Raw genomic sequence first — 15164 nt, forward strand, 5'->3', positions numbered from 1 at the left:
CTTCATCCAAAACATATTTTCATTTGTTCCTCAGTACAATTTTTTTTTCTTCCAAGACTTCCTTAATGTTCTTTGCTGTTCATCAGACCAGTTACAAAAACATAAGGCAGAAGTGTTTTTCCACTATTAGGCAGTATGGGCAGTGATTATTCATTCAGTTCTCAAGTGGACCTTGTTGGTCTTCACCTGTTTATGCCTGCAGGGGAGAGCAGCCCAGGCTCCCCCTGCCTTTACCAGCTTTGGCACCAAAGCACTTGAGGAAGCTCAGCACAGGCACAGCACAGCTGATTCTGCCTGTGAACACCTTGGTTGAGGCCCATAAGAAGTTTCACTTGTTCCTGTACCTGAATCAACACTCCCAGTGACAGCACACTGTCCTTACGTGGTGTCACCCATCAGGGTAATTATTCCTGCAGCTCACACTTCTCCTCACAGCAAGATCAGTGTGATTCTTCCCAGAGCTTCACTATGATCAAGTCCTGCCCATCTCCCAAAGAAGCTCACCTCTGCTGCCTGAGGCTTTTTGTTTTTAACCACAGACTCCACCAGTGATCCCACAGTGGGGGAAAAAATACACCAACACACAGGTGTGAAAGCCCTGGGGAATCTGTGCTGAGTCACCCCCACATGAATCTCTCTCACACACACACACGTTTTTCTCAGCTCCACTTTGGGAATTTTACAGATCTGCCCTTCAAGGACATGCAGCACAAACAGAAGAGACAGGTCTTCTGAAGTGTTTCTAAATTCATTATGCATTGGTGTGAATTCAAAGTAATCCATGCATCTAGACAATTCCAGTGTATCTGTCCAACTCTTTGGTATCTCTGAAGAGTTCTAAGTGGTGGCAGGTAACTGGGGGGGGTCTGCAATTCCCTGATCCAGGACTTGGCTCTACATCTTGACTTGCCTCTACTTCAGTTTCCCCAGAAATTGGGTGTATGTTTGATGCTCAGGTCTCCCTGTGTAGTTACTCCTTGACCTTCTAAACAACTCCCCTCCAAGATTAAAATATGAACCCATGGAGAGCATCCAACTCTTTATCTAAAGATAAACTGCAACTGATGGCAACCTATATTTAATAATCCTCCACATTAAGTGCTCAATAGCTGTTCTTGGAATTTTACTTCAAAATGAAAAGGCAAGCAAACCAGACTCTGAAGCAGAGAAAGTTTTATAATCAAACTGAAGTTACAGCCTCAGGTACACATTGCTCATAAGCTCAATTAATTCATGAGGCATAAATTCTTTACGATACCTTACTATAGTTTTAGGCAAGTAAATAGAGCAAAAATGCTGCTACTAACAGAAAAATCAAGAGTGTCAAAAGCTTGTTTCATTCCATCTTCCCCTGCTGGGAAAACAGTAGGGGCAGACTGCCTATGCCCACAGACACTTTGGATCCTATTCCAAAAGAAACAGGACAAGCAATTGGGTTTATTGAATCCATTCTGATTAGTTCTTCTACAAGGGGGAGAAAGATCAAGAGCACTGAGGTCTGGCATTCCTACATATCCATTGTCATTAATTTCTCTTCTGCTAGCTAACTAGATTTAATGATTATAGTTAAGGAAACAACAGCTAACTCAACATCAGACTGCCCTCAGCTTTGAAGCCTTGGCTCTAGCTCTTGTAGCTGTGACAATCCAGGACAAGGACTTTGCTCCATAAACTGTGCTTTACCAAGAGATGTCAACCTTACTCAGACAACTTTTTACCCAAGAGAGGTGGAAAAGAGGACCAATATGGCTGAGGAGTTTTTTAAAAGGCCTTCTTTAGTATGCTTTTTGATGGTTCTTCACTAACCAAGCTTAAGTGGTGAGGAAAAACACATTTCTTTAATATTTTCTTAACAGCTTCAGACCAGTTGCAAATTAAGTCCCCGAGCAGGTGCCCTGGATGATGCAGTGTATCCCCCATCACTTGATCTGCTGTTTGTCCAGAAATGGTCCTGTAGCTTAAAGCTAGGCCCAGAGAGAGAGAAAGAGGGGCAGAGGGAGTGGTGGAATTTTTTAATGGAATTTTTTTATTCAAAACATAGAGGTGAGAGTTCAGTTCTTTCTGAGCTCGCAGCAGTTCAGAGTGAGACAGACCACGAGTTCTTCTTTGCTCTTTTTTGCTGGTTTTCCACATTAGCCAAGGCAAGAAAACTTTTTCCAGGACGGTGGAGTGTTTTTCCCTCTGGAACTGTTCAGTTTTCCTCTGGTCTGGGACACCAGGACAATCACCCAGGGTCCCCCCAAGCTGCACACCAGGTGTGGATGCCAGAGAGACTGAGCCACAGAAGGGCTCTCTGAATTTGCCATCTCTTCACAGCAATGAGAGGTTTTCCTCCTTTAATATTATTCAATTCTTTTATGTCTGTGAGTACTTTGCTCGTGAAACAAACGTGTTTTTTCCACTTTCATCTGAGGAGATTTTCCTCCTGAACTTATTGGGGGAGGGGGCTGCTGGAATTTGTTTTTTAGAGGAGACCCCATTTGAGAAGTTTCCTCCCAAATCTGTCCCAAACCAGGACAAATATTTTGGTGCCCAATGTGGGGCTCGAGAAAGTGGAAAAAAAAACTGCATTGATAGCATTTTGTTTTCACTTTCCTTGTGTTGGAATTAAGCACTCAGTACCCACCATGTTGTTTGAGTTTATAATGTCTCTGGGTGGAGTCCTTGATGTCTCTCTGGTCTCTAGGCTTGTTTTCCAATCCTCAGATAGCTCTAGTATTGTCCCTGGCATGTAGAAGGGCACGGATTTGGGTTATTTTTGGGCTATTTTGCTGGGTGTGTTGATAATGATTTATAGGGAGTTTAAAAAGGTGCTGAAGTTTGTTCAATGTATGGTTTATGGCTTCTTCATCCTACCCTGCATCCCAGTCCCAGTATCATGTTTTTGGGGGTTTATTAGTAATTGCACCCATTGGTTAGAGGAGGAGCAGGGGATAAGGGTTTTTAGCCTTTCCTTTTCTTCTTCTCCTTTAAATCTATTTTATCACCTCTTGAGATGCTAAGGATATCACCTTCCTGGTATTTCATCTGGTAAGTTTTCTCTATATGGTTTGCAGTTCTAGAATAAGAGCTGACATGTCCAGAGGGGCTGATGAGACCCCTGACCCAGGAATGGACCCAACTGTGGAAAATCTGAGTGGCGGGGGAGTGGGAGAAAATGGGCTGAACCCTGAAGGAATTTTCTGATTCCCCAGCCTGGGAATTTTCACATGAACAAATTCAGAACCCATATGAGGTGAGGAAATACCTGGAAAAGAAGTACCATGATGATTCTAATGAGAAAGTGCTCATTGCAATAAGCTGGGCCCTGGCATATGGAATGCTGCTGGATTCTGCAGGGCAGCAGAGAGAGGCCAGGGGGGCAGGGGGATGAATCAGCCAACACCCCAGTTACTCAGGTTTAGCTAAACCAGACAGTGAGCCTAAGCCAGCAGCTAAACCAGACAGTGAGCCTAAGCCGGCAGTTAAACCAGCCAGTGAGCCTAAACCAACAGTTAAACCAGATAGTGAGCCTAAACCAACAGTAAAATCAGACAGTGAGCCTAAACCAACAGTTAAACCAGACAGTGAGCCTAAACCAACGGTTAAACCAGACAGTAAGCCTAAACCAACGGTTAAACCAGCCAGTGAGCCTAAACCAACGGTTAAACCAGCCAGTGAGCCTAAACCAACAGTTAAACCAGACAGTGAGCCTAAACCAACGGTTAAACCAGCCAGTGAGCCTAAACCAACAGTTAAACCAGTGAGCCTAAGCCAACAGTTTAACCAGTCAGTGAGCCTAAACCAACAGTTAAACCAGTCAGTGAGCCTAAACCAACAGTTAAACCAGATAGTGAGCCTAAACCAACAGTTAAACCAGCCAGTGAGCCTAAACCAACAGTTAAACCAGACAGTGAGCCTAAACCAACAGTTAAACCAGCCAGTGAGCCTAAACCAACAGTTAAACCAGTGAGCCTAAGCCAACAGTTTAACCAGCCAGTGAGCCTAAACCAACAGTTAAACCAGACAGTGAGCCTAAACCAACAGTTAAACCAGCCAGTGAGCCTAAACCAACAGTTAAACCAGCCAGTGAGCCTAAACCAACAGTTAAACCAGACAGTGAGCCTAAACCAACAGTTAAACCAGATAGTGAGCTTAAACCAACAATTAAACCAGCCAGTGAGCCTAAACCAACAGTTAAACCAGATAGTGAGCCTAAGCCAAAAGTTTAACCAGTCAGTGAGCCTAAGCCAACAGTTAAACCAGATAGTGAGCCTAAACCAATGGTTGTTGCTCCTACCATGAGGGGCATGAAGCACAACACCAAAACTGATCAGTCAGTGGAAGATGATGATGATGATGACCCTCAAGCCCAGCAAATTACTCAAAATCGGAAGTCATTATTGAGTCCTTTTCATTGAAGAACCTTCATGGCCTAAGAAAGGGTTTCACCTGATGAGTCTGTAATCAGTTGGTCAGTCCATCTTTGGGACACTGCAGGTGAGGCTGCAGTTCTGGATGGTTCTGAGGTGAGGCTTTTGGGATCCCTGTCACAGGATCCTGTCATTGACCAAGGAATGATGAAGGTGGTGAACCCTCAGTGTCTCTGGGCACGGGTCCTGGGAGGTGTGACACAAAAACATCTGTGTGCTGACAATCTCTGTATGCAGCAAACCCAGTGGAACACCATGGAACAAGGGATTCAGCTCTGGAGAGAAATGGCAGTGGCAGAGATTTGTTCTTATATGACCTCACAACTGAGAATCCAGACTTGGTACCATGTCCATCTGTGGTGTGTGAAAACTTGTAGACTTGGGCCACAAGAATTTGCTTCTGCTTTAGCAATAATGAAGCAGGATGACAGAGAGGAGGCTGTGCTTGATATGGAAAAGAAGCTCTGGGCAGATACTGTGCATGGCCCAACACAGGCCAGAATGGCAGCTGTGGAAACACATCTGCAGAAATTAGAAGATAAGATCAAAAATCATGAGAAACTCAGAATTAAAGAGGGCTTTCTGCAAATCTTGGCTGTACAGATCAAGCTTCTGGTTCCAAAGGTGGACACCCCCAGCTGGGGAGAGAAGGTACACCCTACAAGCTGAACTGTGGTTTTTCCTGCATGATTGTGGGGAAAACAGGATGAGAAGGGATGGAAAATGCTCTGGCACAACGGGTGCTTGAACTGCGAGTCAGCAAGACTCAGAGAGGAAGCTCTCAGCAGAGAGGCAGCTCTCAGAGCTGCAGCACCAGCAGCCCATAGCAATGATGATGATGATGATGATGATGATGATGATGATATGTCCAATCCCCTTGAAGGAACCTCCCAGACATATGTCCAGGGAAAGAATAACCAAGCTTAGAGGGGCCCTGCTGCCAGCCAGGTGAAGGATGGGGAAAACTATGTTTTTTGGACTGTGTGGATTCATTGGCCTGGCACATCAGAACCAGAAAAATATGAGGTCTTGGTTGGCACTGGTTTGCAGTGCACACTAATCCCATTGAGAGATGTGGGGACAGAATCTGTTTCTGTTGTTGGCATGACAGGGGGATCACAGGATTTCACTTCAGTGGAACTTCCTCCCTTGCTAATGCATGTTATTTGCTATTTTAATATTTTTAATATTATTTTTAATATTTTTTTTTAACAAAGACAGTACCTCACTGATGCTTCAGCATCCCCAAAATTAGGCTAACCAGACTTGTTTTGGTAAAAATAATAGTGCTTCATACTCAATTAAAACACTGCGTGGGTGGAGTATAGCAAAATGTTGTATTTCACAATATTTTCACTCAAAACCCAGCTGCAGTAAAATTTCAGCTTGCAATGCTAAAAAAAAAAAAAAAAAAAAAAGCTGTGACCACAATGAAGTGTGACAAGTTTCAAGGCTAAAACAAAACACAGTTCATTGTGCCAGCTATTCAGAGCTGCAGATGATTATCAAACCCCCAGACTTCACACCCTCCCACCTCAACATGAAAAAAGTTGGACACATGAAAACAAAGAGCTTGATGAAGTATAGTAGTTGTAATTTCTAGCTATGTGTGGCAATTAATTTAAACCTATTATCCTTAAACATCGTGGCTGACTACTTTGATAGTACTGAGAACCTCTTAAGTCAGATATTTATTTATTTATATTGATTTTATGGAATCAGACTCCTTGGTCAACAGCTTATGCTACCAGACAGCCAAATTCAGATTTTACCTCTCCCTGTCAATTTTATATGGAGTCTGAAGTTAAATTATCTACTCTCGTTGCCTGCCATTGGTCTCAAGGAGGTTAGGATCTGGTTAAACACAATGTCCTGAATAAAAACAAGAGAGCATCACAGCTCTCCTGGTGTTCCAGATTTGTATAACACTGCCTGAAATCAAAGGACTCCATACAAAATGCTGGAATATGAGGATCTTGCCACCTAGAAAGGAGCCACATGCAAAAAGAAGGAAACATGCAGAGATGATGACACTCTGCTACCGGGGTTTTTCTTTGGAGGAAGATTTCTGAAGAGTCAACTCTCTGCCTCCAAGCTGCCAAAAGACACCTTAAAAATAATTTTTAGGCTTGGATATTTACATCAACCACATGGTGTTTGATTAATTTGTTTTGGCAATACCATGAAAGTCAAGCTCAGATAGGGCTAGTGACAAGAGAGATAAAAATCCCAGCTCATGGATTTAAAGTCAATACTACACAAAATTTGCAGTTTTTCCATCTCTGTGATACAGAAAAGCAGCTGACTCCCCATACTTGACTGAAAGCATCTCCATTTGAGTACTGCTTGCTAGGTGTTTTATTTTGCAAAATAGCCTCATTGAAAAAAATACTTCACACTTTATTTGTATTTTGGATATCAGTACTTTGACTGGCAGAAGAGGAGAGGGAGGAAGTCACATTCCTTATGTACCACAGCATTCTGCATTAAGATGCTGGGGTTATCTGCATGATTTTGAAGAAGAACAGAACAGCAGTGGGATAAGTTAGAAAGGCACTGGATTAGGAAACAGGGGTATGTTAAAGTTAGTCAAGAATTGCCAAAGGCATTTAAATGAAACACAGACAAGCAAATATTACAAACACAGATAAGTTCCTTTGTGCCTCTAGGCTCTGGCTGGAACAGCAGTGGCAGGAGAACATTTCAGAGGTACTAGCAGAAATCAAAAACTGACTTCAACACAGACCAGAATGGTCCTGCACTCAGGCAGCACCACAGGCAGTGCTGCAGGGTCCTGGCACTCTCCTTGGAACTGCCCACCCAGAAGAGGCTGAGTCAAGGTTGCTACAGTGTTCAAGGCAAAGCTACTAACACTGTAACAGGTGAAAGGCACATTCAGAAACCCACAGCAAGGAGACCACAAAATTAGGCCACCCAAACGATTCAAGCTGCAACCTGCTCAAAACTGTGAGTCTGACCCAGACAAGTTGCTCTTATCTGTCTCACAGGTGAAAGTAAACACCTGAGATAGTAGGATGCAATTTGATTGTGGCAGGGAAAAACAACTGCTTTAATAAACTCCTTTAGGAGTAGGAGTGTGTACTACCAAACACACACATATCCAGAACCTCCACAACAGCTGCATGGAAAGTGGTATGAAGATTTAAACTTTGCCTTTCCACCCACCACATGCAGCACACTTGCACCATTTAACTGGGTGGATCAGGGTAACTCCTAACCTTCATTGAAAAAAATACAGACAGCAATTAATTTTAAAAAAACCAACAAACAGCCACTGTGAGAATTAAAACTTTTATTAGTGTATTCACATATTAGGCAAATGCAACACGCATGAAGCTTATCTCTTAGGTTCACAAGTTCTACCAATACATTAGTCTACTGGTAAAACTAGCACAAACTGGTAACTGCTTTGCCAATTTTTGAAAGGTCTGGCCCATTTTCTCGAGGCTTGATTTTTGGTATTGCTTCTATGCCCTAGTCATTATGGCATAAAAATATCCATCACTATCATCGATTCAGTCAAGTGATTGAAAGCAGTAACACTGGCCACATTTTTGTTCTCAAAGCTAAGTCATCACTAGCTGTACTTACAAAGTACAGAACTAGTGTAATTGATGAAACAATGGAAAAAAACAGACAAAGGCAATCCTGCTACTGCCACAATAACAAAAGAATGACAGACAGCTAGATCACAAGATTGTTAGTAAGATGTGTATTTTTCAAGTCAGAATAACCCTTCTATACAGTTTCCCAACCCAGCCCCAACCCAGACTTATTTGTAGAATATATTTCAGAATATTTTTAATATGGTGCAGCTGTAGTGTCCAAGGGTTCACAATAACATGCACTGTCATGAAGAACCTGGAAGTCCTCCTTCGCTGGTCATACCTCAGCAACCACTATTCTAGAGGTTTTGCAGAAGCAACTACTTTTAATAACAAGGCCCATTATGACATAATGAATGCATATGATCAGGTGTGTAAGTAAACTATAAAAGCGACTCAGATAAGAAATTTAAATTCTGTTACTGAAATATGTTAAGAAGCTGCATCTATTTAAAACCTAAACAAAAAGAGTCTAGCTTACCCCGGGAAATGATTTTTCAAGATATACGGCTCCAAAAACTAAACCCCATTATTTTTAGAGACATATGAAAAAATGAAAAAAATACAGATCATAAGGGGTAAGACTTACTCAATGAGAAAAAATACAGATGTAAGGGGTAAGCCAATAACCTTGTGCACTTAATCCAGTATCCAAAGCCATGGTAAATTCTCAGTCCATGAGAAAAAAAAAAATTGCTCATTTCCATGATTCAAGGTACAAAAAAAGTCCAAATTATACCACTGCCAGCAATACTGCTGGCAACAGATGCATCAACTCAGATGGGTATCAAAAGTAGACTGCTAGTGTGATGGACGCTCAGAATTTATAATATGAATTAATTTTAGGCCCTATTAAGTATATAAAGTGTCTTTAAGACTTCACAGATGAATCTCAAGACATTTCTTTCCCTTCCAATGGAGGGACTTTCTCTTTAAGAACGCAGCAAAAAGTTCATATTTTCTATAAGGAAAGCCTTTTCATGTTTAGGACAACTTGAAAACCTGCTTATATAAAAAAAAATATAAAAGAATAAGGGAGCAAAGTGTTGGAATTTTATGAGATACTTGCCCCAATCAAAAACCAAAATGACTATTTATGGGAACTAAAATGTAGAACAGCACAATACTGTGATATTTGAGATCATGATACATTATCTGTATATATACTTAGCTATTCATGTTATTGATAACCATTAGGACACTCAATTATATACCCAATAAAAAACACCATTAAAGAGTCTTTAGAACTGTCCCTTCTTTCTGAAGAAGGCTTTTCTATACACTAAATTTTCATCTAGTATCAGAGTATAGGAAACAGAATCCACAAGGTGCTTTAACTGATGAGACCTCAAGTGCTGTTTTTTCTTTTTTCTTTTCTTTTTTTTTCCTTTTTCTTTTTTTTTTTTTTCTTTTTAAAAAACCTTTTTAGATAGCAAACAGTTCATGGGGACCACACACAAATACTACGACAGACGAGCTGTTATATTAAGTCTGTTGACTGGACTCTGTTTTTAGCCCACTGGTAACAGAGGAAGGATTTTAGGACATGCTGGAGCAGCGAACTGAAGGGGAGCCCATCTGAGTCAATACTTTGTCCAGCCACTGTAGAGGCCCATTCAGGTGAAGCTCAATCCAGCAAGGAGTGCTTGTTACCGTCTGCCGCCTAGAAAACAAAAAATAGGGAAAAGTCACTGCATTGGGTTGGTGTCACCAGGTTTTGGTAGCAGGGGAGGCTTCTGCCAGAAGCTGCAAGAAGCTTCCTCCACAGAGATATCCTTTGGCAGCTCCAGAGATGGACATGCTGCTGGTCAAGGCTGAGCCAGTTAGGCATGGTGATGTCTCTGGGATAACAGGCTTAAGAAAATAATGAGGCTGTTGCCCAGCAGTAACTGCCACATAAGAGCAGGGTGAGAACATAAGAGGAACAACTCTGCAGGTAACAGAGGCAGTGGAGAAGGGGGGCAGGAGCTGCACCAGGTGCCAGAGCTGAGATTTCCCTGCAGTCCATAGAAAGCAGAGATGCAGAGATGCACCTGGCAGCCCATGATCAGGAGGATGCCTGAGAGAGCAAGTGACCCTGCAGGAAGCCTGTGGAGAAGGGACCAGGCTGGAGCAGCCTGTCCTTGAAGGACTGCACCCCATGGAAGAGTGACCCACCCTGCAGAAGCTCATGGGGAATTGTTGCCCACAGGATGGACTCACACTGGAGAGGTCCATGCAAAACTCTCCTGTGGGAGGGACCCCACACTGTAGCAGGGGAAGGATTCCAATCCTCTCGCTGAGCAGCAGCAAGAACAACACGTGAAGAACTGACCATGACACACATTCCTACTTCCCTTTGCAGCTGGGGGAGAAGGTAGAACTGGCAAGGGGGGAAGGTCTTTCAGAACTTATTTTACTTCTCATTATCTTGCTCTTGTGTTGGCAATAAATTCATACAATAACTGATTCAAGCCTGTTTCTCCCACAATGGTGTTTGGTGAGGGATCTCTCACAGTCCTTGCCTCATGACTTTTGCTCCATTTTCTCTCCCCTGTCCAGCTGTGGACAGGACTGAGACCTGCTTTGGTGGCTGCCTGGAATCCAGCCAGGGTCAACTCACTGCAGCCAGAAAGTAAGTTCAGCTGCCACAAAATTCTGCATTTCCATCCATATCTAGTACACAGAGATATAAAAATCTGCAACCATTATCACAACTGTTGCTAAACTTTATCCAGAAAAAAAAAAGCCCCAGAACTCCAAAGCACTTCATATATAAGAACACATCAATAATTACATGTTTGTCCATAATATATCAAGAATATTTAATATTTTCCTGGAAAATAACAATAGTATTTCCTTCAAGTGCCACATCAAGAGCCTTAGTTCTCAAAAGAAATTCAGAAGTCAAGGTTGTCCAACTAATGCAGTGTTCACACCACAAACAACTGTGTGCAGCTGTGCCTCAACCTTCCAAGAGGCTTCATGCATAAGTGGATTTGAATTTGTTTAGGACTTTATTTGTTGCAGATAACTACTGAGAAACACTGAATGCAAGCCCTTGGCTCTGTGCTGTCAGCATGGCCAAACAGCACAAGCTATGGTGACCATAAGCTCTGGCTTTTTGGAGCAAATGACATGATAAATGTACAAGGAAATTGGTAGATGTTGTCAGAAACAATGTATCAAAACACAGCGTGTGGTTATACTGTGCTAACTGATGGTATCTCAAAGGAATACCAAACTTTATCTCTGATTTCCTGTAATCTTAAACTTCTACATGTGTCTTGTACTGTAACATCCCCACATAAACAACTGAAATAGAAATTGTGTTTCCCTTGTCTTCTGTACTAACTTGACTATAATTTTCCACAATAGTAGCCTTTATTTAAACACCACAGAGCAAATATCAGTAAAGCTGAATGATTGGCAACCATAAAAGCTTCATTCTCTCTCCTATGTACCTTTGCTTCAGAGACCTGTTGTTCAAACAGCTTCCTTCTCATCTGAAAAGAAATCAGTACTGGACAAAAACTCTGCATGAGAAATCCTATTTCACTGTACCCACTCCAGGCATGGGAGTTTTCCCTAACTAGATTGGCAAGGCTATGGTTGCTAAGCCAGTTTTTCCTAGTAATTCCAGCTATCCCAAGATTCAAAAGCAGCAGATTAGTCAGACTGAGCTCCTTCATTTCTACTGTCGGCACTGCAGCCCTTTGCTTTAAGGAAATCTGTTTATATAAACAAAGGAACTGAAAAGGCAGAAAGATTAAGACAGTGAAGACTGATGTCAAAAACTTCACATTTTCTAGGAGAAGACAGCAGCTGGGGTCTGTGCTCTTTCAGCACACTACAAAACAGTTATCTTAGCCCCAAAGGCCTCTGCCAGAATAAAGTGATACAACAGAAAAAAAAAAAAAATCTAAACCACAGGAAACATAGTTCCATTTACTCTTGAATCCTCTCCCAAAGAAGGAAATTCATTATTCCACCACTGTCAACTCCCCTACAACATGTTTCACAACACACTTCCTCAAAATTTTAAAACTGGTTCTGTTGAACAATGCTTGCTTTGTACCAGGCTGGTTAAAATTGATAAAATAGTGACAGTCATTGAGCAACCATCTTAAAGCTAGAGACTCAGCTTCTTCAGAAGATTTCCAGTTCAAAGATCACTAAGACCTCTGCTGAGCTGTCTTTAGAAGATGATCCTGGACCTGGATAATTCCTGTGCTACACCAACATTTACTGGTGATCTGAACTTGTACCATCCCCAATTTAGGCCACCATGTAACAAAGCAAAAAGCTTTGTCAGGTATTTTGTCTACCAAGCCTATAAAAAATATCACCTTGCCATACCTGCATGTTTATGCACATATGCCTAAAATGCAAGCAATGCTTTGCCTTTGCCTAAGCCTGTTCTATGAGAATTTTTTCACATAATAATGAAACACAGATGGTTTAACAAGAGTGATGGGGTTTACAGTGTTTCCTGGTCCATTTTAACAAGTCAGACTACATTAATTTAAATTTGAAGGTTTGTCATTGGAGCCACCTCTTCTTGCTCTAATCCCAACTGCAGCATATTTACAAGCTTATCAGTAATTTATTAGCATCATCTTAAAGAGAGGTGCAAAGAAATGAGTTCAGCATGAGTCAGTAACCAGTTTTTGTGCTATTTTGGCAGTGTTACCACTGCAGCTTTTTCAAGCCTATGGTCTACAGTTTATAGACCAACCACCAACATTCTCCCCATTCAGAAGTAACTTTAACAAAAGCCTCCCCACAGTTTTAAATCAGCACTCATGTTCTGTTCACTTCAAGATGCCTCTATATAATCAGACTGATTAAGCCTTTCTTCTGCTTAGATTTGAATGTTGTATTTAATTATGCCTAAGTGTATACATACTCCTTCAGAGCCAAATCCAATAGCTCTTTAAACCTGAGCCAGATTTTTTCTAATGTACCTCTTCCTAACAAAGAGGTACCAATTTATTCCATTACTCAAATTTCTCATTTCATCTCATTAGACTATTATAAAATTGGCTTAGCTGAGAAACCTCCCCCACATACTGACACTGCTATTTACATGTATGTACTTCAAGAGAAGATAAAGAAATCAACCCAAGTGGAGCCTACACACCATTATTCAACTTCAGAAATTACACACCTTAAAAAAAAAAATCATTATGAATTGCATTAGGGTATTGACATGTCAGACTTCTTTCAGTGGACAATTTCTAGAGAGGTTTAAAAGAATTGTATAAAATTACAGTTCTAGCTCTCCAAAATAACAAAATCTTTAAAACTGCTCAGTTAGAAGTCAATTGTTCCTTTTCTTCTTGAATTTCCATACTGCATTAAAAACAGGCACTGTCCTCAACTACAGCTTTTCATTTGTGCTAATAGAGAACACAATTGGAATTTATTCAAAAGCAGATAGAATGCTTTTTTCTTTCCACTCAAAGAACTGTTTTTAGAAGTTTTACTACATAAACACAGTCATCTTACTCCTGCAAAGCTTTTTCCACTGCAAGTTCCAAAATACTTGCCATCCCTTAAATCCATGCTCTCCAGCTATTTCATTCTGCAAGAGGCACTGCAAGTGTCTCTCTCCATTGGGTACCACCAACCCCATCCTGCACCACAGGTACTCATGGTACATGCAGAACAGAACAGAGACCACAATGACAGCAAGTTTAACAAACAGCACATAACAATCTCACAGCACAAACTGTGAAACTTCAAGATGATGGCGCAGATTTCACCATAACATGCAAGCCAGCAGGACTGAGCAAGGGAACGGAACTTTGACGACATTCCTTGCTCAACAGTTGGCTTCCATGCAACACCAAGAGCAGTTTATGGACTTTGTAACTTAGCAGTTCCATAGCTGAGAGGGGTAAAAAGAAAATATGGGTTCAATTTGCACATCCACAATAGCAGCGAGAAGTGTGTGTATATGGCTTTCAAGTCAGACAATTGGGATATTAGTGAAAGAATAAAAACTAATAACTCTAAATTTAAGAACAAAGGGTTTTCTTTTCTTACCTGTATTCAGCCCCCCATCCTTTAACAAAGCTCATTCTTATGGTACACATTCTAGTAAGCTGATAAACTGCTTCAAAGCCCTGATTCACAGATTGAGCCAGAAGAGCAGCAAATTCTTGGTTATTAAAGATTTTCAGATTGCATCCTACAAAGAGCCAAAAAGGAACAGTCAGTGAATACGCTTGCGGCAGCTACACAGCAGCCTGAATCTATGAAGGCATTACAAAAAAGGAAAGCAAATGTCATGCAGTGAACACCTCCACTGGGTATTTTCTCAAGAGGCCTGTGGTAGGCCACTGACCTGGTGGAATCTTGCAGACAGTTGCAGGGTGCCAGCCGTATCTCTGATTGCAGTTGGGGCTCTGAACGAAGATCGCGCTATCACTCAGGCACTCGGCAAACACTTCTCCGCCAATGTAATACAGACGCACTCCCCTGCCTGCAGTAAAATCCAAAGGAACTCTAATTATGGTGTGACACAAGCAGATTAGGGAACAAGGGAGCTTATTTTTTAAAGAAGGCCAAGGTTTTTCTTTACAACAGAAACAGAAATCGATTATCTACAGGACCTCACTGCTGTGCTGACAGCTGTAGCAGGAGCAGAACACAATTAAATTGCGTTTTTCTCCCACAAATGCACAAGGAAAAGCAGAATAGTTTTTGGTCAAAAGTGAAAGGGCCTTTTCCAGCCATATAATAGCTTGCAACCAAGTCCAAGCTCAGAAGCAGTGTTCATATAAACTGAATTAAAACTTGTGCTAATATTAAAGCATTGTATGTAAAGCAGCACAGACCACCATAGTCAAAAGAGAAAACACAAGATCACCCACCACTGCAACACTCTCTGCTTACATGCACCCACACTATTTCACAACCCACTGCATACCCCTGTGTTGCTTTAACAAAACCAATATGACTTCATTTAGCCCAATTATTTAAAAAATAAAAAAAATTTTAAAAAGGATGAAAAAAAAAAAAAACTCAATCATCCACCTTTAAATTGTTATTTTGTTCTGTCCCTCTGGGTGGAAAATAAATCTGCATAGTTTATTTCTAGCAGAAAGTAAATAATGTGCAATTGATTTCCCAGAGAGAA

The 15164-nt window shown here is 41.3% G+C and overlaps 1 protein-coding gene across 6 annotated transcripts in view; it reads right to left on the reverse strand.

Moving 5' to 3' along the window:
- Positions 1–7708: 7708 nt before the first annotated feature.
- The window catches only part of SMAD2 (SMAD family member 2), a 49650-nt gene continuing 42194 nt past the window's right edge, over positions 7709–15164 (reverse strand). For all 6 annotated transcript variants that reach the window (XM_079330361.1, XM_079330363.1, XM_079330362.1 and 3 more), the window contains 3 exons: positions 14370–14507; positions 14069–14213; positions 7709–9701 (listed from right to left, as the gene is read on the reverse strand). In XM_079330361.1, coding sequence (XP_079186487.1) covers positions 9578–9701; positions 14069–14213; positions 14370–14507 — 407 coding nt within the window. In that variant the 3' untranslated portion in view covers positions 7709–9577. The remainder of the gene's footprint in view (positions 9702–14068; positions 14214–14369; positions 14508–15164) is intronic.

The sequence above is a fragment of the Erithacus rubecula genome (genome assembly GCF_903797595.1).
Source record: "Erithacus rubecula genome assembly, chromosome: Z".
Classification (NCBI taxonomy): domain Eukaryota; kingdom Metazoa; phylum Chordata; class Aves; order Passeriformes; family Muscicapidae; genus Erithacus; species Erithacus rubecula.